The sequence below is a fragment of the Pristis pectinata genome, chromosome 9 (genome assembly GCF_009764475.1).
Source record: "Pristis pectinata isolate sPriPec2 chromosome 9, sPriPec2.1.pri, whole genome shotgun sequence".
In the NCBI taxonomy this organism is placed as follows: domain Eukaryota; kingdom Metazoa; phylum Chordata; class Chondrichthyes; order Rhinopristiformes; family Pristidae; genus Pristis; species Pristis pectinata.
In genome coordinates, this window is record NC_067413.1 from 77164386 (window position 1) to 77190245 (window position 25860).

Sequence of the window (25860 nt, forward strand, 5' to 3'; positions counted from 1 at the left end):
TGTGGGGGAAAGGAATTGTCAACATTGCTCCACTTCCTCTGGCAACTCATCCCATATATGCACCACCCTCTGTGTGTCCCTTGGGTCCTTTTAACATCTTTCCCCTCTCACCTTAAACCTTTTTTGATTCCCTTCCCCTGGGGAAAAGACTGTGTGCATTCACCCTATCTATGCCCTGCATGATTCTAGATACCTCTATAAGGTCACTCCCTCAGCCCAGGACACCAAGCAAGGTCTGTGCAGCAACAGGGTAAACTATATCTGGAGGATACATAACGAGTTTCTGTGAAGAAGAGAATCTAAGTTCATAATCATACCTGCAAAATGCAACTGAATAATCAATAATACCATAAAATGAGTAGTAGACTACTCAAGTGTTTAGTGAAATAAAGATAAAATTTACATAGTCAGGAGATAAATATGTTTTGCAATTTTGAGGCGTATTGAACACAGTAAAGTTTGGAATTACTTTACTATGAGTTGTGTGTGTGTGTTCAAACCATGTGTAGATTTTGGTCCAAGATAGAAACTCATGAAGCTAGTTGGAGCTTTTCAAATATTATAAACGCATGCAGGAATTGAATGGAAAATGTTAGGTTAATTTGATCTGAGCTAACATTGCTATAATGTGGCTCGGGGTCAACTGTAGTTTGATACCCTTGCTGAAGAGCCTTGGAACATTTTTTGTTTGTTGAGTTTTTAATAAGAGCAGGGAGGTTACTTTAGAACTGTGTACAACACCAGTTAGCCCACAGATTAAGTATTATCTGCACTTCCGGTCACCACATTGCAGAAATGATGAGATTGCACTAAAGGGAGATTTACAAGGATGATGCCAGAACTGGAAAATCATAGCTGTGAAGAAAGATTGGATGGGCCAGGATGGTTTTCTTTGGCTCAGAGGAGGCTGAGGGGAAACCTAACTGAGATGTATAAAATTATGAGGCACCTGGATAGACTAAATAGGAATGAGCTATTTCTCTTAGCAGAGAGGTCAAGAACAAGGGGGCATAGATTTAATGTAATTGGCAGAAGGATTAGAAGGAGGATGAGGAAATATATTTTCACACAGAAGGTGATAGGGGGCTGGAAGTAACTGATTGAAAAGGTGGTAGAGACAGAAACTCTCATCAAATTTAAAAAGTATTCAGATTGTACTTGAATAGCCATGACCCACAGGGCTAAGGACGATGTGGTGTGGTTAGGCAGGGGGCTCTTTTTCAGCCAGTACCCACGTGATAGGCCGAATGGCTTTCTTCTATGTCATAACTTTTCTATGATTCTATCATCACCACTTTGCCATTTATCTAAATATGTGTATAAACAAAACCAGAATAGAAAGTTGTCCAGCACATTCAGAAAGAGTTAGCTCAGATGATCCTCAAGCAGTTTAGGTTGGCAGCAGTTGACCTTCCTGTGTAAGATCAAGATTGAGGCAGGTTCTTCCAAGAACAGACTGAGATCACTTGATTGACGGTGGGCAGAGTGATTTCAGGAAAGCATTGGTTCTCTGCAGAAGCTCTTTTGTGCATTCTAATTGTGGTAGTAAAGCAGGGAGTGTCTGCCTTGCCATTTTAACAGGGATTACATTCAAATTCAGAAATCCACACTTTTAAATGAGATATGGGCACTGAATTTGGTCTCTGATCTGCTTTGCCACATGATACAGGCAGGAGCTTCCCTAATCACATAACCAATAAGGAAGAAAATTATCCAGTAGTTGAACATTTATGACTCAAGCAACAGACGAGCCATACATGGCCTACATAAGGAATGTCAATACACCAGAGGTTATTGCCAGCATTGACACTAATGCCTGAGAAGTGGGATACCAAGCAATCATTTAGGAGTGCCATTTTGTGTTCACCTTGCAGCCATGTTGCAATTATTGCCAAAATATTATCCAGATGACATGGGAATTTGTGCATTATAGCACTGACAGCGTGGGTAACTTTGTTCTTGCTGGCATCACAGCTTGCCAAGAACACGCTGTACCTTGCTGTACTAATGACAGAAAGTACGCTGGATCTCCTGTCACCAGATGCCAGCAATACCGCTCATTGCTCTTCATTTGGGCAGTTATGTATTCTATGTCCCCTTGAAACTGTCGTATTGCTCATCATTCTCCAGAACTGAAGAGTTCAACTTTTAGCAGGGAAGATTTTCTTGTAAATGTTCTTGGAGCAGGAACTAATTAAGCAAAATAAGTATATTAGCTTACTGTGGCAAATTTTTACGTCTTGCTGGCTCTCGTTGGTGTTGAAAACCACGTTCACTCTTCCTGTCATTCTGGCTATATCTTCAGAGAATGGTGCTCATAATTCCTTAACTCATTCCAGTGTTTGGGCAGCAAGTCCAGCTTTCGTCCCATTACTATGTTCCATTCTTCTAATACAACTCAGAAAAAATACTGTTTCGGCCTCTCCCAAGGCATTTCAGTTGTTACAGCAGTTTACAGCTGCTGTTCACAGCCCATTATCAGTATTATTGATATTGTTGTTTCATGTTGTGCAATTCCAGGAAACCGGACACATACAATTATGGTTAGTAAATCCAACTAAATATAGCACTCAGTCAATCCCAGTAGTTTCACACTAACAGTAATTGCCAGATGATAGCTATATAGTGTTCATTGACCATTAAGTTTTACTAGATTTCACTCAGACTATTCTAATTCTCTGATGGAGATAATGGTTTGTAAATATTTTCAATACTTAAATGATGCTGGCATCATAGAAATATGAGCAGGACTTTAACAACTACCTCTAACAAATTCAAAGAATTACCCAATACCAATAACTAAAATGCTCCATGCCCAGTAAGCAGTGACTCGTACTCCTGACACATTGTAAATGTTACATCTCACTATGAATTATTGTCTGGGGTTGTGGATCCCTAGTTTAAAGAAAACCTGCTCTGACATTAATAATTGAATGTAAAAATGGATGCAACGTAATTGAATATTATTGCTTCAAAAAGAATTGCACTGAACTGAATTTAGTAAGGAAATTGTTGCTCGCTTCAGCTTTTGAAGATGAGAATTAGGAAAATCGTGATAAATAACTCAGAGGTGCTTTATGTTTTGTGGACAACGTTTAAGAATGTCTAATCATTTGGGAGGATCCTTCATTTTAAGTATTCTAAAAGATATGGTAGTTAAAGGAAAGCCTCTAGAAGTTCTCTCAAACTGCCACACAAGTGATTACAATACGATTGGGTACTTTGTATACCTGTGTACACATCTGTAAATTTGATCTGGTTCCCTGTGAGTACAACCCATGTATGCACGCTGGCAACTGGTCACATGCAGTGATGACATTTGGTACACAGCACACAATTAACATCCCTTCTACGAATTCTTGCCATACAGATGAATGGTTCAGTTCTCAAACACCGGAGCCTGCTGAGGCATTAGTTAAAATACCCATCCCTATCTGGACTATTGCTGATAAATTCAAGGCATTGATTTTCCTTAAGACAAATTCCTGTTTTAGACTCAGATCCAAAGTGTTTTCCACCTCTCACCATCTGCACACACACCCTCATAACTCACCTCCATTCCTTGCCAAGTTGATTGACAAAGTGGGTCAATGGGACAAAGCGAAAGAGGATGCTATTAGTACAAGTTAAGGAACAAAATGTCTGGAGCAGGTGTAAATGGAGAAAAAAAATCTTATCTGAACTTGCTGGAAGGAAAAAATGTGAATGCTGGAAATCTGAGGTGGAGATGCTGGAACTGCTGAATACTTGAAATTGTTGATGACTCCAGATGTTGCGGTGTGCTTAGAATTTAAACTGTTTTTATTTTGGATGGCTACATAGTAAAAATAATTTAGCTGTTCAAGAAGAAAGGGTCAGAGCACTAAAGCTCAATTAGGCTTGTGTGGGTCAGGCAGAAAATGCTATAATCTTTTTATAGGGATTTGCTGGGAGGCTACTGAGAAAGGAGAATATGATAGGGTAGCTGCAACATGGATTTGTGAAAGGTAATTTGTTCTTGACAAATAAATGGAGATTTTTTTGAGGATGTAATTGCTGGGATTGATAAAGAGGAATCATGATGTGTGTATTTCTGTATTCAGTAAGTTTGGTGAGGTAACATCAAGATGATCCTGCACAAAATTAGGTCACGGAGGATTGGGAATTGATTAACTGAGAATTGGAATAAACGGGCCATCTTTGGGTAGCAGATTAAAACTGGTGGGACAGTGGGACTCAGCTGTGCACAGTCAAACATGATTTTAATGAGGGAACTGAGTGTAATACACATAATGTTTGCAAAATAGAAGATAAGGTGTGAGGAAGACAGAAAGAGGCTGTGAAGGAACATGAATTAAGTGATTAGATCTGCCTTTTCCAAGGTAATAGTAAAAGCGTTTCTGAAAGATTGCACTCTATCATGACAATGTTCCCTGAGTGTTGCATTGGGATGTCAGCCTGAATTATATGGCCACTCAAACTTGCAACCTTCTGATTCAGATGTGGGAGTGCCTCCACTGAGTAACCAAATTCTCATAAGGCAGTGAAACCTTGATAAGACTACTTCTTTACTAACTCTTTCCAGAAATACAAACACATCATGCTGTAATTAAACCCACTTTCCTAGCAGTAGACTCTAATGCTTCTTTTTGTGGACTCTCTGTTGCCTTAGCCTAAATTGCAGTGGATTTCTAAGACTAAAAGAGAAAATGCTGGAAATACTCAGCAAGTCATGCAACATCAGTGGAAAAAAAAAGATAGGGTCATGATTTCAGGTTGAAGACTTGTCAGTAAAATTGAGACTGTCTGTTTAGGTGCCTCTCTGATGCTTCCACATGTTCCCAACTCACCAGGATAGACTTTCTCTTAAGGTTTGCTCCATCCCTAGCCTCATGCTCTCAAATTTCTCCAGTTCTATCCCTTCCTCTGTTTATCCCCCCTCAGAGTTTACCCTGTCCATAAGACCCACTCAAACTATTCCAACTAAGCAGCTGACCACCCAACTTTCCTTCCATGAATGCTGATATTATTAACGCTTCTCTTTCCTCTGATAATGGGTGGTTTCAAATCTCCAAGAGTTATTATCTTCCTTATTCTCAGTAAACCAATCCTTGGCCACCTCTGCCTTCCAAACCACCATCCCATCACCAATCATTCCTATTCCAAAGTCCTTGAGGATACTGCTATCTTACTTTTGTCTTCAAGTTTCTCCATGGCTTCAACCTTCCCTTTTTCTGTAATCATCCCACCCACCCCACTCCCCCTCAAATATGTTGGCTCACTATCTTGCTTCCCTCTCTTAAAATGTTTTTTTTTTAAAACAGTCCACACTGACCAAACAATTGGTGTTCCTGCCCCAGTAGCCTTCAGAGAGATATAATCTGGCTGGTAGAATGGGGCAATTGATGGCAGATAAAATTTATTGCTGAGAAACATGAAATGTAACATTTTGGTTTAAAGAATTACAAGGTGCAATATAACATGAAGGTCACAAATCTAAAAAAGATACAAAACAGAAAGACCTAGAAGTAAATGTGCATGTTCATTGTTCAATGAAAGTGGCAGGGCAGGTTGTGAAAGTGATTATAAAAGCATACAAGATCCTGCAGTATATAAATAGGAGCACAGCACAAGAACAAGGCCTTCGTGTTGAACCATTATAAAACACTGGTTCAACTGTAACCAGCGTATTGTAACCAATTCTGGGTGCCACAGTTTAGGAAAAGTGTGTAGGCTTTGGAGAGGGTGCAGAGGAGTTCCTAAAGTGACGTCAAAGATGAGGGGCTTTAGTTATCTGGAAAGACTGGAGAGTTGGGGTTGTCTCCAGAGTAGTCTGAGTGAACCTTCACATTCATGGGAGGGTCAAGAACTTGGGAACGTAGTATAAAGATGATTAACAAAAGCATCAAAAGTGACATGAGGGGTCTTTTGCACTCAGGGGATGTTTGATTGGGCATTTCTAAGTGACGTTCCTATTGGCATTTTCCAAATCAAACATCCTTTTGATCATCATTGAATAGGACCATTACTGTGGTTGCAAGGGCATGTTGAATGCTCCTAATGCTGTAGTGAAGGACTCAATTTCTTTGAGTTGTTCCGGCATCTGAACGTCTCAAGTTTGTCTGTAAGAGAAATCTCTGCTGTTCCAAAGAGACTGAAATGTGCTTTCAATTTGCCTTTGTGAGTTCATTTACAAAGACACTGAACAACGTTCCACCTCACTCAACACAAAGTATTTCCAAACCCACTCTCCATCCTGATGTTGTACTGCAATGGAACATTGACACAATGCCTGAATGTGTGCCATTATTCAACTGGGAAGCAGTGACTTTGTCCCTATCACAATGAGAAGTTCCCAGAAAGGCAAGGTAGTTGTGACTTGGTCAAGATAGACTGAAAAAAATACATCACTGTCACTTCCAAATAGCTTTTCTTTGCCAAGTGTTTGCTCATTGACAGTGTTGGAGCTGCCACCATAGCAACAATGTCAGAGTCCCCAACTAACACTTCTCCCAGGTAAGCATCAAGCAAACTGCTATAGACATTGACCTCAACCATTTGGGAGAGTTTATTACATTTCTTATCAGGCTGGGATCAAGTCCTCAGGCTATCACTTCATCTCTTGCCATGGCTTCCAGTGGTGCTTCATTTCTACTCTAAAGGGCTTTCTTCATTACCAGTATCCAGGGCCTCCCTGAACATGTCCATACCTTCCAATAAAATGTTTGGGTCCATGAAATGAGGTGGCCATGCTCGTGCTGGAGTAACTGCTCCCCAAGCTGCACAATGACCTCCTGCAGTGGATGTATCCCATTTAAAGGATACCGGCATGATGCCATTTAGCACTGGTCAGTTTCAGAGGGCGCTTGGGACTCCTGAACTTACTTGTGCATAAAAGAAATCCTGATCAATCCTTCCAAACTTCCAGAGGACACAGAAAAATATACAAATGACACAGGAACACACTGGCACAAGTCCCGTGTCTAGCACTGTTTCAGTGCATTTTTTTTTAATGGGCTGAGGATGTTCAATACACAGTCCACCTTCAGGGGCTTGAGCAGGTGGTGCTGCTGTCCTATGGATTCTTCAGCAAGCCAGAGCTATTGGTGTTATTGTAGATTTTAACTAGGCCCCATGAGTAAATATCACTTTCCTCTCAGTGCAATGCAACTGTTTAATGCTCCATGCATTAAATACTCTGAGAGTGGTGCTGAGAGTAGAACGGAACACTGCATGCAGGATAAATGGTGTTTAAATCGATAGGTTCCTGAAGATTAGAGAGTGTAATGGAGTTCAGTGAATCATGTGTTTAGTAGATAAATTGATAGAGTGATAGACGACCACTTCGATAGTGTGTTTTTAAAAGCTGTGTATTTCTGTGGCTAAGTTAAAATGTATAAATGTTTCCTAGGTTCAGTTTTTAAAAGAGACAACAGTATTGATGGATGATTTGTATGATTTCAACTGTCAGTTAAAGAGAAGGGAAAGACTACAAAAGCGCACTATTTATTTGTTACTATAAAATTCCTTCCCAATTTAACAAAGCCAATAACCTAGAAATTGAGCTACATAAGAGCTTATTTTTCAACTACTAACCTGGCTCCTAAGTCCCTAGTGTGGAAGACACAAAATGTCAGGAGCTCTTCAATGTCCATCACAAAGAGCAGCTTGATAGCATCTCCACTGGCCAAGTCCTGAAGGGTATAGCTGCCAGGCTGGGTCTGTGACAGGTTATGAGTGAACCAACACAAGATAAATCAATGAGTGGTCCTCATCAATCCACCTGTCACAGATGCATCCGTCCATGGCTGTACTGGTAGGAGTGATCACCACACAGTCCTTGTGGAGGACCCCATTCATCATGCAGTGTGGCACTATCGTTGTGGTTTAATGAGGAGTGCAGGAGGGCATTCCAGGAACAGCACCAGGCAGACATAAAAATGAAGGATCAACCTGGTGAACACAGGACTAGATACGTGTTAAACAGCAAAATCTGCATGCAAAAGACAGAGCTAAATGATCCCACAACCAGATAATCAGACATAGTTTTGCAGACTTGCCACATCCAGTTATGAATGGTAGTAGACATTTAAATATCCAGCAGAAGACAACGCTTCGAGCATTTTCCCATGCTAAACAATAGTGGCGCCCAGCACCTGAGTGCTAAAGGCAAACATCTGCAACCATGTTCAATTAGAAGATCCATCGTGGCTTCCGCTTGAGATCACACCCATCACAAAAACCAGACTTATGCCAATTCAATGTGTTCCATTCAATATTAAGAAACAGCTGAGAGCACTAGACCAGTCAACATTACAGCTATAGCATAGAGGACGTGCGTTCCAGAACTACCTGTTCCTCTAGCCAGGCTATTCCAGTACTGTTACAACAGTGGCATTCACCAGACCATGTGGCAAATTGCCAGATATGTCTTGTCCACATAAAGTAAGACATCTCCAATAAGGATACTCAGCCTACTCTCAATCATTAGTGAAACGATAGGGTTTGTCTTTAAAAGTGCTGTCAAATGACACTTAATCACCAATAACTTTACATCAGTATTCATTATGGAAAAGGTCTTGGTGATTGTACTGAGGGCTTGCAGCAGGCTGAAAAGCTTGAGCATGTAGATATTAAGAAAGGGGAGGTGCTGGAGCTTTTGGAAAGCATCAAGTTGGATAAGTCATCGGGACCAGATGAGATGTACCCCAGGCTACTGTGGGAGGTGAGGGAGGAGATTGCAGAGCCTCTGACAATGATCTTTGCATCATCAATGGAGATGGGAGAGGTTCCAGAAGATTGGAGGGTTGCAGATGTTGTTCCCTTATTCAAGAAGGGGAGTAGAGATATCCCAGGAAATTATAGACCAGTGAGTCTTACTTCAGTGGTTGGTAAGTTGATGGAGAAGATCCTGAGAAGCAGGATTTATGAACATTTGGAGAGGTATAATATGATTAGGAATAGTTAGCATGGCTTTGTCAAGGGCAGGTCCTTCCTTATGAGCCTGATTGAATGTTTTGAGGAGGTGACTAAACACATTGATGAAGGAAGAGAGTCAGGGGTAAGTTTTTTACTCAGAGGGTGGTGAGTGTGTGGAATGTGGTGGAGGTGGATACGGTAGGGTCTTTTTAAGAGACTTTTGGATAGGTATATGGAGCTTAGAAAAATAGAGGGCTATGGGTAAGCCTAGTAATTTCTAGGGTAGGGACTTGTTCAGCACGGCTTTGTGGACCAAAGGGCCTGAATTGTGCCGTAGGTTTTCTATGTTTCTATGTTTCTAACTGCTCACAAATGTCCAATGTGGATTTCACCAGGACCACTCAGCTCTAAACCTCATTATAGCCTTGGGTCAATATGGACCAAAGATCTAAATTCCAGAGGTGAGTTAAGAGTTACCATGCACGACATCAAGGTACCATTTGACGGAATGAGGCATCAGGGAGCCCTGATAAAACTGAAACCAATGGGCGTGAAGTGAAAAACATTCCAGTAGTTGGAGTTGAACCTTGCATAAAGGAAGACAGTTGTGGTGTTTAGGAGTCAATTATTCCAGCCCAGGGGTACCCACTTCAGGAGTTCCTCAGGGCAGTGTCCTTGGCCAAACCATCTTTAGTTGCTTCAACAATGTCCTTGCTTTTGTCATAGAATCAGAAGTGGGTTTGTTCACCAACAATGGATCTAAGGACCTCCTTAGTGCAAGAGGTTTAGACGGGGCAGAATTTGTTAGGTGCATCCAGGAGGATTTCTTAAATCAGTATGTAGATAGTCCAACAAGAGGAGGGGCCGTACTGGACCTGGTATTGGGTAATGAGCCTGGCCAGGTGACCGATCTTTCAGTGGGAGAACAGTTAGGGAACAGTGACCACAGTTCCTTAAGTTTTAAGATAGCTCTAGATAAGGATAAGCATGGACTTGGTGGGAGAGTATTAAATTGGAGCAGGGCAAATTACGAGAGTATTATGCAGGAACTAGGGACAGTTAATTGGGAACAGCTGTTTTTGGGCATCCACATCTGACATTTGGAGGGTGTTTAAAGACCAACTGCACAGAGTACAGGACAGGTATGTTCCAGTAAGAAGGAAGGACAAGGATGGCAAGGTAAGGACACCTTGGACGTCAAGAGAGGTGGTGAATTTAGTTAAGAAGAAAAAGGTAGTGTATGTAAGGTTTAGGAAGCTAAAGTCAAATGGAGCCCTTGTGGAATAAAAGAAGCTAGAAAACAACTCAGGAAGGGAATTAGGAGAGCCAGGAGGGGCCATGAAAAGTCCTTGGCAAGTAGGATTAAAGAGAATCCAAAGGCATTCTATACATACATCAGGAACAAGAGGATAACCAGGGAGAGGGTAGCACCATTCAAGGATAAAGGAGGGAACATGTGCTTGGCGGGGGAGAATGTGGGATATGTCCTAAATGAGTACTTTGCATCAAGTGTTTACCAAGGAGAACGATATGGAGGATAGGGAGATCAGTGTGGAGCATGCTAATGTGCTAGGGCACTTTGAGATAAAGAAGGAGGTAGTGTTGGATCTCCTAAAGAACATTAAGGTGAATAAGTCCCTAGGGCCGGATGGGATATACCCCAGGTTGTTGAGAGAGGCAAGAGATGAGACTTAGAACATAGAACATTACAGCACAGTACAGGCTCTTCAGGCCACGATGTTCTGCCAACCTTTTAACTTACTCTAAGGTCAAGCTAACCATTCCCTCTCACATACCCCTCCACTTTTCTATCATCCACGTGCCTATCTACGAGTCTCTTAAATGTTCCTAATGTATCTGCCTCTACCAGCACCCCTGGCAGTGCATTCCATGCACCCACTACTCTCTGTGTAAAAAACTTACCTCTGACATCCCCCCTGTACCCTCCTTCAATCACCTTACAATTATGCCCCCTTATGTTAACCATTTCCCCCCTTGGAGAAAGTCTCGGGCTGTCCACTCAATCTATGCCTCTTATCATCTTGTACACCTCAATCAGGTGACCCCTCATTCTCCTTCGCTCCAAAGAAGCGCTCGCTCAACCTATCCTCATAAGACATGCTCTCCAATCCACGTAGCATCCTGGTAAATCTCCTCTGCACCCTTTCTAAAGCTTCCACATCCTTCCTATAGTGAGGCAATCAGAACTGAACACAATATTCTAAGTGTGGGTCGAACCAGGGTTTTATAGAGCTGCGACATTCCCTCGCAGCTCATGAACTCAATCCCCCGGCTAATGAAGGCCAACACGCCATATGCCTTTTTAACAACTCTATCAACTTGCAAAGCAATGAGGGATCTATGGACTTGGACCCCAAGGTCCCTTCGTTCCTCCACACTGCTAAGAATCCTGCCATTAACCTTATATTCTACCTTCAAATTTGACCTTCCAAAGTGAATCACTTCACGCTTTTCTATGTTGAACCCCATCTGCCACTTCTCAGCCCAGCTTTGCATCTTATCAATGCCCTGTTGTAACCCTCGACAACCTTCTACACTATCCACAACACCACCAACCTTTGTGTCATCTGCAAGCTTACTAACCCACCCTTCCACTTCCTCATCCAAGTCATTTATAAAAATCACAAAGAGCAGGGGTCCCAGAACAGATCTTTATAGAACACCACTGGTCATCAACCTCCAGGCAGAATACGCTCCATGTACCACCACCCTCTGTCTTCTATGGGCAAGCCAATTCGGAATCAACACAGCCAAATTTCCTTGGATCCCATGCCTCCTGATCTTCTGAATGAGCCTATCATGGGGAACCTTATCAAATCCCTTACTAAAGTCCATATACACCACATCCACTGCTCTACCCTCATCAATGTATTTTGTCACATCCTCAAAGAATTCAATCAGGCTCACGAGGCAAGACCTGCCCCTCACAAAGTCATGCTTACTATCCCTAATCAGACTATGCTTCTCCAAAGGCTCATAAATTCTGTCCCTAAGAACCTTTTCCAATAATTTGCCCACCACTAAAGGAAGACTTACTGGTCTATAATTCCCAGGGTTATCCCTGCTCCCTTCCTTGAACAAAGAAATAACATTTGCCACTTACTGGGGCCTTGACCAAGCTCGTGTCCTCTCTAGCCACAGGCAAGGTCCTGGAGGGCTAGCGAGTAGCTAATGTTGTTCTGTTAATCATCAAGGGAAATAGGGATAATCCTGGAATCTATAGACCAGTGAGTCTCACGAAGATAGAGGGTAGTGGTCAATGGAACTTATTCTGGCTGGAGGTCCGTGACTGGTGGTGTGATATATTTAAATGACCTGGATGAAAATGTAGATGGGTGGGCTAACAAGTGAGGTGTTGTACTTTGGGAGATCTAATGTAAAGGGACAGCAAGACCCTTAACAGTGTTGATGTACAGAGGGATTTTAGGGTCCAAGTCCATAGCTCCCTGAAGGTGGCTGCACAGGTTGATAGGGTGGTAAAGAAGACATATGGCATGCTTGCCTTTATTAATCAAGGCACTGAGTTCAAGAGTTGACAGGTTATGTTGCAGCTTTATAAAACTCTAGTCAGGCCGCATTTAGAGTATTGCATTCAATTCTGGTTGCCCCATTATAGGAGGGATGTAGTGGCTTTGGAGAGAGTGCAGAAGAGGTTTACCAGGATGTTGCCTGGATTAGAGAGCATGTGCTATAAGGAGAGGTTGAACAAACTTGGGTTGTTTTTTCTGGATCAGCTGAGATTGAGGGTAGATCTTTTTGAGGTTTATAAGATTGAGAGGCATAGACAGAGTAGACAGCTGGTATCTTTTTCCCTGGTTTGAAATGCTTAATACCGGAGGGCATGCATTTGTGAGGGGGGGGGGTGCGCGGGGAGTTCAAAGGAGACGTGCGGGGCAAGTTCTTTTACACAGAGAGTGATGGGTGCCTGGAATGTGCTGCCAGGGGTGTTAGTGGAGGCAAATACGATAGGGGTGTTCAAGAAGCTCTTAGATAGGCACATGAATGTGCAGGGAATGGAGGGATATGGACATTGTGTAGGCAGAAGGGATTAGTTTAGTTAAGCATTTAATTGCCTGTTCAATTAGTTCGGCACAACATCATGGGCCGAAGGGCCTGTTCCTGTGCTGCACTGTTTTATGTTCTATGTTCTAAATGCACAATGTTCAATTCCATTGGCAACTCAGCTGAAAATGGACCAGTCCATGTTTGTATTCAACAGGACCTGAAAAACATTTGTATATGGGCTGATAAGTTGCACGTAACATTTGTGGCACAAGTGTCAAGCAATGACGTTTTCCAACAAGAGAGAGTCAAACCACATATCCCTGACATTCAGTGACATTATCATTACCTAGTCCCCCATCATCAATATCCTGAGGCTCACCGCTAACCAGAATCTCAACTGGACCAGCCATGTAAGTACTGTGGCTTTAAGAGCAGGCTGGAGGCTGGATATCCTGAGGCGAGGTACTCAACTCCTGACTCTTTGAGGCCTTCCACCATGTAAAAGGCACAGATCGAGAATGTAATAAAATACTCTCCACTTGCCTGAATATGTGCAGCTCCAGCAATTCTCAAGAAGCAGCTTGTTATAGTCTGCCTCCGAATTCAATTCCAATGCCAGGGATCTTTCTCTGTTTCTCAGCTCTTCATCCAGGAGTTTTGTCTCATTAAAATTCTGGACTCTGCCTTTTCCCAGTGCTGTGGTCCTTTGTGGGCATCTGCCCACTCCTAGTCCTGATGACATTCTTTACCACTGGCACTACACCTGAGCCATAGCTACACCACAGTGTGTGCTGCCTCCCAAGCTGTGTAATATTTAACTATTTCTCCAAGAGCCCCCCCTTGAATATCTTATCTTCTCAGCACAAAACTTCTGTGGAACGTGGCTCACCTAAGGCCATGAAGTGAGCTGAGCTGTCTCCAGAACTCGCTGCTTTTTCTGGGAAGGTTCATCAATTGTATTTCGAAGGAGTACAATTGGGAATCTCTGAGTCCAGCATAATTTTGAAAGTAAAATATAACAGAGCAGCACAATGAAACACTCTCATTTAAAATAAAATGCTGGCTTCAGACAAATTACAGATATAGCAGGCAGTTTTCATGCTGTCACTCGTGCATGGTTTTGTTGATCATAAGCCAGAAATTCTTTGTATTTGAGGAAGATTTTAATAAAAGTGCTTAAAGGTCACTGTTTTAGACAGCAAGTATCTGATAGACTCCTCAGAGTGTAGCTATATTAAGTAGTCCTATAAATTAGTGAATGTGCACAAGTGCCAGACACCAAATTTTTGCGAACAGTATATTTGTCATTAAATTCATCCCAGCTAGACAATGGAGACTTTCTATATAGCAATGATATTAGTCTTTATACACTGTGCTAAAGGTTGCTCACTGAGTTGTTTAACAGGTGGACATATTCATTAGGTCATTAAATTGTTAATTAAAATAATTTTGCCACATTAAAATAATAGCATTTGAAACTAATTTGTTTCATTAAATACTTCATCGACATAGTGCTTAAGTGTTAAGAGCTAAAACTATTATATTACAATTCTCCTCAACACTAAACTATATTCCCAAGATGACAAACGCAACACAAATCACATTCATTGTTCAGAAGTTTAAAATTATTTCATCTCACTATGTTAGTAATCATAGATTAATATAAACAGACTTTCAAGAAAGACTCTGTATCTTGGCTACTTCAACAAGAGTATTTTACTAACCGTCTTAAAGCAGAATGAAAATTAAATGAGTTTCACTCACAACATGCCCATGATTGACAACTCTAAATAAGTAGGCTGGCCCTAAACCCGAGCTTGAATGAAAATATGATTTAATTAATCCATGATCTGAGTACAAGACTAATGATATTTTACTGCAATGAGACCACACCTCGATAGTGTTTACAATTACAGTTTCCTTACCTAAGAATTGATATATTTGTCGTGCAGGAAATGCAATGAAGATTCACCAGGCTGGTTTCTGGGATGGCAGGTTTTCTGCATGAGGAGCGACTGACTAGACTAGCCCTGTATGCTCTAGAGTTTAGAAGAATGAGAGCTGAGCTGAAATGAGCTCAATAAAATCACTGAAGACTTAGAGGGCTTGAGAATAGATAAGGGAGGATGTTTCCCCTAGCTGAGGAATGTAGGACCAAGTATCCCAGTCTCAGAATAAGGGATAGGCCATGTGGGGCTGAGATGAGGAGAAGTTTGAGGAAGACTTTAATAATAGAGGTTGGTCTATTAGACAGCATTAGACTCCTCAGAGTGCAGCCGTTAAGTAGTCTAATGAAATGGATAGACTAGACCTATATTGTCTCATCTAGAAGAACAAGAGGTGAAATCATTAAACATTAAGTACCTATGGGGATTGACCCGGTAGATGCTTAGAGAATGTTTCCCTTAGCTTGAAGATCTCAGTCTCAGAATAAGAACTTGGCTACAAAGGGAAAGGGGTGAGGAGAAATTTCTTTTCTCAAAGTGTTATACATCTTTAGAAATCTGAGCATATTCAAGCCAAGGTTAAGAAGTTTTTGGATACTTGGTAAATTGAGGTAAAGTATTAAATGGTTTTGAATAGTGGTACAGATTTACAGAGCTGAATGCTCTGCTTTCTACTTCTTATGATCTCACATTCTTAGAAATGCTCAGAAATTTGTAGGGATGACTTCCCTACATTGGGTGGAATTGGTCCAGGACTTCAGGGCATTACCATGCAGAATATTGATCAACATTTAATCACTGTTGCACACGTTTTGCCAAATCCTGAAGCATTAACCTCTTACTTGCCTCTACTTCCTACCTATTCTGTAAGGATCCCAAGTAAAGAAAATAAATGTTTTTCAGAGGAATGAAATACAGGTTTTTTAAATTTTAAATTTTATTTACAGCGTGGTAACAGGCCCTTCCGGCCCAACGAGTCCGCGCCGCCCATTTTTTTTTAAATCCAAATTAACCTACCCGTACGTCTTTGGAATGTGGGAGGAAACCAGAGCTCCTGGAGGAAACCCACGCAGACACGGGAGAACGTACAAACTCCTTACAGACGGCGACGGGAATCGAACCCCAATCACTGGCACTGTAATAGCGTTGTGCTAACCACTACGCTACCGTGCCGCCTTCTGTGCAGTAAAATGTGATCATGAATTGGGACTAGTATTTGTGCAGGTGTTCTGCTGGTTGCTTGTCATAGTTTTAATGGAAAATCAAACAAAGAATTGTCTGTTGGTATTTTCTCAGTGGTTTTGCCTGGAGAAATAAACTCTGAAATAATGACGGGAAATTGAAGGCTTCCCCCACCTCCATGAAAATTCTATCTCATTGAATGTTTTTTAAGCTTGACATGAATGTAAGCTTATTGTGAGAGAAATAGAATCATAAAAGGTTTTTAATAGAGAATCATAAAAGGTTTTTAATAGATGTAAGATTGAGGTAACAACGCAAATCAATTTAAATAAGTGTCTGTAGAATGCTAAATCAGCACATGTGGGAAAAACAATCCTCTTTTAGAAGTTATGCTTTACCAGATATTACATATTGTTGATCCCCATGAGAAATACCAAAGAAGAATCAGTACCTTGCTGCATCTGATACTAAACAGAAGCTGCTGGACTGACAGACAACATCCAGTGTCAGTATGACAATTGGCCAGGTCACTGCTGTACCAAATTATTCATTAAACATTAACATTGCCAGCCTTCAAAACTTACCAGTGGTTTCTTACTGAATGCATGTGTTTTCTGGTAATAATGAACTCAAGCTTATTAATCAACTATTGATAGTTCTACAGGTTAGTAATTCAGTACAGCCTTGAAAACAATTATGTATTGATTAGTGGGAATTTCCTCAGGGATTATTCCCATTCACTACCTTGAGTTCTTTAGGCATATATGAGAGTTCTTGACTGGCTTTCATCCAATCACTGCCAATATATAGGAGGCTGATGGCAAAACCACAAAGGAAATATTTACAGACAATTATTTGATTTTAGGACCAATCCAGCTCATCGCTAAATAGAACTTTAAGAAAATCCAAGGTATCTTTCTACATGGGTTTGAATTACTTACTGTAAAATAAATGTCATAATCTTTGTTTAAACATAACTAACTCAACATGGTGCCAATGATAAAATAATGAAGGTGATTTTCATCTTTTAATGTAAAGCCTTTGTGGTTTGATTGACGTTGATTTAATCCCCTTTAAATCCCAAATGCTAATTGCTCTCAATTTTCTGCTATATCCTCAATTATATAATTGCTTGCAACTTCCTGCAAATTTAGCAGAGTTCAGCAACAGTACAACATAAATTTAAAGCAACAGGGACAAATAATCCAGAAACTTCCAACATGGCAAAGGTGAACTTTAGAATTGGAGAGCTTCAGAGAGCAACCTTTTCGAAGGCTGAAGGATTAAGGAGGAGGCAGGGAAAGGTGAAGACGTGAGTGTGAATCATGCAGCCCAGTACTTGGCCTCCTGCTTGATGGCAGTTTGTGTTGAGGTGCTGCTTGAGAGAATATCATTATCATTCATAGCATTCCATATGACTGTCTGAAGGCACAAGAGACAATTGACAATTAATCTAATTTGCAAGGTGTTCTAACAGGAGATGATATTAGCTGGTAGCTTCCCGACATTACCGCAATTATTCCTTCTTCTGTTTATTTGGCAGTTGATGGCATCTTAACTAGTGACATCAAATAGACATTGCATTCTTTGATGCAATGCCATATAAATTATGGGAAATTATGATTGAAATGTTAGTAGAAAGCCTTCCAGCAGAAATATTAGGCAGTTTTTCGAGCCTCATTGTCACCTCACTAAAGTCTGCTGTTGCCAGTACCATTTAGGGGACATTATTGGTCAAAATAAGATGTTGGGATACAGGTCTGGACCAGAGCACTTCGACAGAACACCAATCATTCCTGTTCTCTTTTCCCTGTAAACACATCTGCTCAAACCTTCTGATATCATTTACTTTGATGTTAACAGAGACAAAATACTTGTCCAAGGGCAATTGGAAGAAAGTTCATGAAATCCAAGAACCAGAAGTACCAGCTTGGGGGAATAGCGCCTTTTCTTTACCTCCCAATCAGGGCACCAGAAAGATGAAAATGAACTGCAGCAGTTATAGAAAGAATCTGTCTTATGGCATATTTCTTCACCACTTAAAAGCTATCAAGCTGATTTCCAGATACCTGAATTATTGTTTTTGAAATAGCTTAGTTGCTCATTTCACCAGGCAATTGCTTTATATTTTATAAAAGACATTTTAGAAAAGTAGTCAAGATATTTTATTAAATTTTAGTTTTTCATTTCATGAACATAGCTTTCAATTCCTACATATATTTTGGTGAACTGATATTAAACCATCCTGAATTGATCACAACTTTGTCTAAAAAGAAGGAAAAGAGTAAAAAAACAATATTGTTTGACAGAACTGGCCCATAGTAATAGGAGTAGGTAGATAAGGTATTATGTAGTTCTGGTCTGATTAGTCTAGGATAGATATGTTGAAAACTACTTGAAACAGTAGATAACCTTGACATCTCTATGTTACATTTCCCTACAGCTCATTGGTTTTGTCTATGCCTGCTATGTGATCAGCGTTTTCACTGAAGAAGAGGACAGCTGTAAGTACTGAAAAAACACCCGTCTCTGGATCACTCCAGGGTGAGACATGACCTTTGTAATAACTAATTTGACATGGGTTTGGACTGCATTTCATCAGGCATGCATTAAAGTAATGAGAATTTTCTTTTGACAGCAGCTCTTTTTGGCTTTGATGAGCCAATAACAAAACTCGTAACATTATGTAAGTTGTGTAAAGTTTTATTTCTTCAATATGAAGTAAGGGTGTAAAGGTAGTAATTACCACTTGTCCCACAGATTCATGTGCAATGGGAAGCACTGGTTTCAAAACCTATGGAAAGCAATGTTCAAGGTTCCTTGTGCAAAGCCTTTCATTGAGTATTATCTGATCTTCATTGGATACCAATCAGATATTCAAATGATTTCAATTCACCAAGGCTGGACAGGGTTTGTAATCCTGGCTGGTATTCATTCCTGTCAGGTGACGAACTGTTTGGGATACAAATGAAGATCATTTCTACTTTTTGATTGAAAGTGCATTCAAAAAAACCAACATATTATTCCATTGTTAGGGGTGAGTTGGGTAGGGGTGCAGGACAAGGTGAGGGAAAAGAATAGATGGAATTATAGGACAGAACGTCCAGCACTGGTGGGTTGTAAATGCAGACTGAGTGCTCTTTAAACGGATTCTCCATTATCATTTCCATTAGCTTCAAAGGAAAGGTATAAAATAGCTGATCACTATTGCCTTTTTCTCTCCCCCTCAGGAACAAATGTCATGCATTTGACAAGACACTTCCACATAAACAAACAAAAACACACTGCCCAGTAGTTTTTGTGTGGGGATTCGCAGCTGGGCTGTGATCCAATGGTCTGTGGATAGGAAGTGACTGGTGGGACCTCTCAAGAATCTGTTTTGGGGTTGCAACTATTTCTGAATTGCTTAGACAATTAGATAACAAGCCACAGATCTAGGCTAACCAATGAAAAAAGTAGGCTGGTTAGTAGTGGAGATACCAGCATTAGTAGATTAAGCCAATAAGCAAAACTGTAGTAACTTAGGACAATGTGACTTCAGACCTAAAAAGGATTAAACTTGTTCTAAAAGATGAAATGCTAGAAACAGTGAAGGTTCAAAGTGACTTGGGGATTCGGGTAAATTGATCATTGAACTGCAATGGGCAGGTACAGAAAATAATCAAAAAATGATAATGTGACATTGAACTTTATGTCTATAAGTCTGTCATACAAAAGGGTAGAAGTTATGCTGCAGACCTTTAACTGACCACGCATGAAGTACTATGAGCTGTCTAGGTTTAGAGTGAGCACAGCATCGATTTTCTGGAATGACAGCCTGGACTAGAAATATGCTGGTGCTCGGAAAGGCATGCTCAATAGATAATGGGAGGAAAGCCAAGAAATGTTTGTTCAAGATCCCACTGGTGGACAAATCCATAGTGACGGAGGCCTAAGATGTCATGCATTACAGAGTTGCCTATCCATCACTGTAGTTTTCAAAGGCACTCACCCTGCACTCACTCTACAAGTATGAAGAAAGGAGGTAGATTGGTGGGGAGGTGTCTGGGGGGATGGGTGCTGATTTGCAGAACAAGCCAAAGGAGCGGTTGGGATTGGAAGTCAGTCAGAATGTCATGGGGTTGGGACATTACTGGGAGGATGGGAGGATGGGAGGATGGGAGGATGGGGGGGGGGGTTGTTCAGGGAGAAGGATTTGCAACCTGTGCTGCAAGGAAGCATCAGCTCATGAGCAGGTTGGAGGTCACAACCAAAGAAGGGAGAGTTGGGGGTTGAGGGAGAGCAGAACTTTTTAAACTTAATTTAGAGCTATTAGGTGGGTCATTAAATTCCCACCCCACATCACAGAAACAGGCCTTTAGGCTCATTCAGTCCATTGCCAATCATCAAGCATCCATTTCCACTAATCCTACACTGATCCCATTTTAATCTCCCGCGTTCCCAACAATTCCCCCCTTCAGATTCTAGCACTCACCTAAGCATGCAGTGCCTGGTTAACCTATCGACTGGCACACTGTGAAATGTGGGAGCCTTTTAAGTTATGGTGAAGTAGGCCTCTTGTGTAGTGAAGGGTCACTTTAGAGCTAGTGTTGTCTGTGGGCCATAAAAATTACAGAAGTAACATCTAAGCATGTGTTGCACACCACTGTACACGACTTAATGCCCTTATGTGTTGGTGCCATAGATAAACAGAGGATCTGGAATGAAAGTTGTGGACATCTTGGATTGCTCAATAACTCCCAGAATGCACTTCGTGAAGGATTTTTCAATTATGATACATTTTCTAGGCCCTAGGCTCTGAGTTAAATTTTAAGTCAAATGGACAGAGCAGATGAAGAGAGACCATTTCGACCCGTTGTGGAGCCCAGGACAAGGACGTATAGTCTAAAGTTAGTGCTAAGTATTCTGGAGGTGGTTAAAAAAATACTTCTACATACAGGGCATGGTAGAAATTTAAAACTCTTTCCCACAAATGGCAATTTATGCTGAGCCAAGTGTTAAATTTAAATCTGAGTTTAGAAGGTTACTGTTAACTGAAGGTAATATGGAACATAAAAGAAAGGTGAGTATATGGGTTAAGTCACTGATGGGTTTTGGTTTTGATCCCAATTCCTTGATTGATGGAAGAAGCAAAAAGGATCATATATTTTATTGCTTTTCCAATGAAATTGTTGATGTACCTATGTTCTGCTTCTATCTCACCAAACCCACTTTCAGTTCCCATAATATCTACAGTGTGAATGTGTGTCTTGATACTCCTTGCCCCCTTGGCATAAGTGTGTGAACTGGGTTTTCATAAACCCAAGCTTATGCTTCTGCCAAGGTCTTACCCGAGCGGCAATAAAGTAAGAATTTGGGACTGGCCCTCATCTTGCTGCAGGCTGTCCCCTCAACCTGCTGCATGGGTGAGTTCAAGCTTTCTGTGGGCACTGGATAGAGCCAGCAAAAGAGCTGCTCCTGCTATCCTGTGACAGCATCGTTATTCATGCCTGCTCTTGTCATGCCATTAGTATCAGAGCTCACTCTGCACCGCCACCTACCTGTGAAATAGCGGTCCTAAATGTACTGATAACATCAACAAATTCTTTCCTCGTGGTCAAATGCAATTGGTTACAAAGAATGCCAAGAAGGCTCTCTCCATTGTGCTCATTCCAAGCCTCAATGTTTGCAGTCTGATCATATATAAGGACATTATAGCCCAAGACTTGTCCCAGCTTCCAGAATAACTTGCAATGTTTTTAAAATATCTTCCATTGTACAGCATGCTCGGGTGTTTCCCAATGCCCTTTATCCTACAGCAGTTCATCTCAATGCTGTGCTATTTCCTTTGAACTGCCACCCAGGTATTCCTGTCACTCTGGTCAATCTTAAAAGTTGCAGTGGTGGCAGAACCCTGCGAGAGGCCAGTCTCTGACACAACCACTAATGTCCATTGGGCTGGATCCTCACCCAAACCCCAGAAGTTTATCACTTCATGTTATAATGGTTTTTTATCCCCATTTCCATTGCAGACACCCATTTAAAATAAATGGAGTACAACCTTCATTTAGATAATGGATTGGAGAAATGCCATTTGAACCTATTAAGTGTTCCTCTGCTAAAATTGTTGGTAGTTGTGTAAAGCCTATTGAGGTTTATTTTAATGGCTAATGCAAGGCAATTTTATTATATCTAATGTGTCAAGGTAAGTCAAAAATCAATAAGGTCCTTTATCCTGATGAAAATCAAAGTCAATAGCTATGAAGTTTTAAAACATACAAATCAAGAGAATGTACTTTGGCAATAACAGATATAATATCTTCTAAGTTTAACTGTTGGTTTAATGTGATGATCCAGCAATGTACATAACCAGAAGGAATTGGCAGTTGGTCTAAAAATATTGCAAGAGCAATTGACAGACAAATTCCAAGAATTGAATTAGATTCCATGCTGAGACTGCACCTCAGTGTTTCATTGCAGTCTTTTCCTGACTTGATATATACCACCGTAGAATTTGTGGATGTTAGCTGAAGGTCAACTGCAGCTTAGAATTCCTTAAAGATTTATTTTCTCTTTGAGCTCTGTATTTTAAGCTCAGGTGTAAAATTAAATGTAATTGGCTGATTTTGATTCAAAGCTGTGAATTTTTTAAATGAACATCAAACTACTTTCCCTTAAAAAACAGGGCTCATGTGGAGCTATTACAAATCATACACTTTCCACAATAATAGCACACATCAATTAGATTTTACTTGCTGCTGCATGACCCAATATAGTTATTATTAAATTAAGCAGCTACAGGATTTGAATAATTATTTTCATAAACTAATTTTTAAAGGGTTTTCTTTCTCCTCCTCAGTCTCTACCTTAGCCTAGTTCTCAAATGGGAAAGGCTGAAATAACATGTACCAAAGCTCCTTCTGACAAGATTACTGCTGACTAGGAGGAAAATTAACCATAATAAATTGTTTTGATGTGCCTTCCAATACTGGCAGTAAACCGTGCTCAAGCTTAAGAGGCAAGTGATGGAAAAAGTGTAGAAACCACAGAAAACCATCCCATTGTTAACCAGCAACTTCTGAATGGTTAATGGCCTTCTCCGTGTTGTTAAATGAGTGCCTGCTACTTTATGCCTTTCTCCTTTAAGGGAGACAATAAATGTAGATGACATCAACCTAAGTAGTACAGTCTTGTCAAATGACTAATATAGCTAATCAACTAATTCCAAGCCTCCACCTACGCTTGAACACAGCTAATTGTATAAGCGATTGAGTTTTAATAGAGAGCTCATCTGAGGGCATTCAAATGGTTATTGGGCACCAATGAACATTAATTATCACATATTTAGTTGTGTAATGTAATGTAACTCTTTCTAACCCACACTAGGTGCTATAATCTGTCAAATGAAACAATTCATTCTTATCGGTACATGTCCTGGAATGTCTCACACTGAAGTACCTTGAAGCCACTTAAAAGCTAGGTTTAAGTAGGGAAAATAGTTAGACTGAGCTGATGCTAAATCATTGTTGATAACAAGCCTGTTGATCTGTCCTCCAGCTCAAATTCAGGAAAAGAAAGGATTTAAAAAAAAATCACCTGCAACACCTATAATAACATACCACAAAATACTTCTTCAAGGCAAAAATACATAAAAACTAAGGAAAGGAAAGATAAAGGAGATACCTGAAACCGTGACCAAGTCTCAGAAAGAGGAGAGAACAGGCAAGATACAGAGGTTTCAGGGATAGCATTGCAATTGTGGGGCTATGACTGAATTGAAGAAAAACCAGAGCAAATGGGAAACTGAAGAGTCTGACTACATGTGGGAACAGGACTAATGAATTAGCATAAACAAGGTTGCCTGTGGTAAGACGAAGGCTGGGAGAAAACCATGGACATCATGGAATTGTGGAATTGTGGCAGCTGACAAAAGTGTGTCATAGGGAACAGGATTTAATGTGATATAGAATGTTTCATTTACGGAGTTTTTTTAATTTATCAAAAATTACCAACCTAGATTTCATTCTCAGACAGTGGTAATGATCCAAGGTAAAATGTGCTTGGGAACTCTCAACCCATTTCCCTGGAGAGTCGGCTCCACACCCCACAGCAGCCTGTAAAATGGCATTCATTGATATTAAAGTGGAATATTCACTTGAGGTTTTACTTAGTTTGAAAGCAGAAATGTAAAGCAATGGTTACTCTGAACAGATAGGAGAGTGTGGATGGTTCACTGCAGTTAAACACAACCATGATCACTGGAAGATTGTGGCTGTATTTAATTGCAGGATCTGAGTAAATGGTGCCACCCCAGAAAAGTGCACCATCCTGTGCACATTGCCTTCTGGCACCTCATCCAGAGGCTGAGCTGGGAACAGAAATTTGCTGCATTTGCTGAATGGGAATTCTTGAACTTGCAGTATTTTGGTGAGACTGGGGATTCCCAGCTGTAGCAAATACCTCTGACCGCATAACTGGAGGAAGGAGACTGAAATAATATTCATAATTTAAATGCACATTGGTTATTTTACAATATTGCAATGTTTGGTGAAACCTTACAGTCTCAGTGTTTGGGTGTGCAAAATTGGAAAATTGCATTTTTGACATTCTTCAACTTGAACAGTGTGTACATAGTCTAAAGAAAACACACAGCTTCATCACCATTCCAAGCAAAGATTCCAAGCAAAATTTTCTGTAACTGACCTAGTGGAGGGAGAGGTAATGGGCCAGGTCATGTTGATGATGAGCCAGTGGATCTATAGAGAAGCAGGTGAGGAACATACTGGAAGTCAGATGGTGGGGCATCTGAGCTGAGAGGTTGGACACACCTTGCAGCGTGAAGGCAGCAATATCTGGCGTGTATTTAATGCAGCCCCATTCAGTAGAATAGGCTCACCACCTACCTTAAAAAGATTTTTTTACTTTAATATTAATGCCTACAATTAACCTGCATAAGTTGAATGTGTTTATAATTACTTATATGAAGTTATATTAATATAATGTTTTCAACTGTTTCTCAATGTCTCTGCTCATTTAGACATTTAGAAACTGTGGAGAAGTCTTCCGAGCTGTCAGAAGGCCACTTGGCCATTCCATGGACAGAGCCTCAGTTTCCTCCACCTGTGGCCTAGTTGGCACTCCCTGTCTCACGGAACAGCCGCAGCAGTGAGGCCAGCCACAGGCGGTAACAGGCATCCTGCTGAGAGACAAGTGTGAGGTATGGGCCAGATCCAGCAAAACCTGGACAAATCAGTTCCACTGTCTGTTGTCTCATTAGAATCGTCGACCCATTCAAAATAAATAAGAAATTAACTTGCCAGAATAAATATTCAAAATTGAGTTTAGAAGTTTCTGAATCACACAATAAATAACTGATAACTGGACTGGAGCAATTTTTAAGGTAGTGAAAACAAAACCCTGGAATTATCTACAGAGCATTGAGTTACCATGGAAAGGTGAATTAAATCTGCTATGTCACCATAAAATGGGGAAAGGCATTAAATAGCACATTGAAGAATGTTGGGACCCAAGTGTGACTTCATTTGTTAAATGTATTTTTATTTGTATTTATTATTTATCAGTTTTCTGTGGCTTTATTCCTTTCATTTTTCATTTCAGTGTGTATTTCATTCATGTATTTATTTGTGGTTGTGTTGTGGTTTCAGTTGATTTCATAGGTGGACTTGATTCCTACACCTACCACGCACCCCAGAAACCCTCCCATGCACAGTTAAGGCCTGTTTACCTGTAAGTAAGGCTTAGTGTTTTAATATAATACTAATCTACAGGCGTAGGCACCAGATTAACAAGAAGAAATTGCCTGCTGTGT

At 40.7% G+C, this 25860-nt stretch overlaps 1 protein-coding gene across 3 annotated transcripts in view; it reads left to right on the top strand.

Moving 5' to 3' along the window:
• The window catches only part of LOC127574266 (sodium/potassium-transporting ATPase subunit beta-1-interacting protein 3), a 324203-nt gene that overhangs the window by 282078 nt on the left and 16265 nt on the right, over positions 1–25860 (top strand). Inside the window, exons 5-6 of one of the 3 annotated variants that reach the window (XM_052023122.1) lie at positions 18496–18556; positions 25697–25778. In XM_052023122.1, coding sequence (XP_051879082.1) covers positions 18496–18556; positions 25697–25778 — 143 coding nt within the window. Of the gene's footprint in view, positions 1–18495; positions 18597–25696; positions 25779–25860 lie in introns of all 3 variants that reach the window. The other 2 variants (XM_052023124.1, XM_052023123.1) reach the window with 2 other exon arrangements.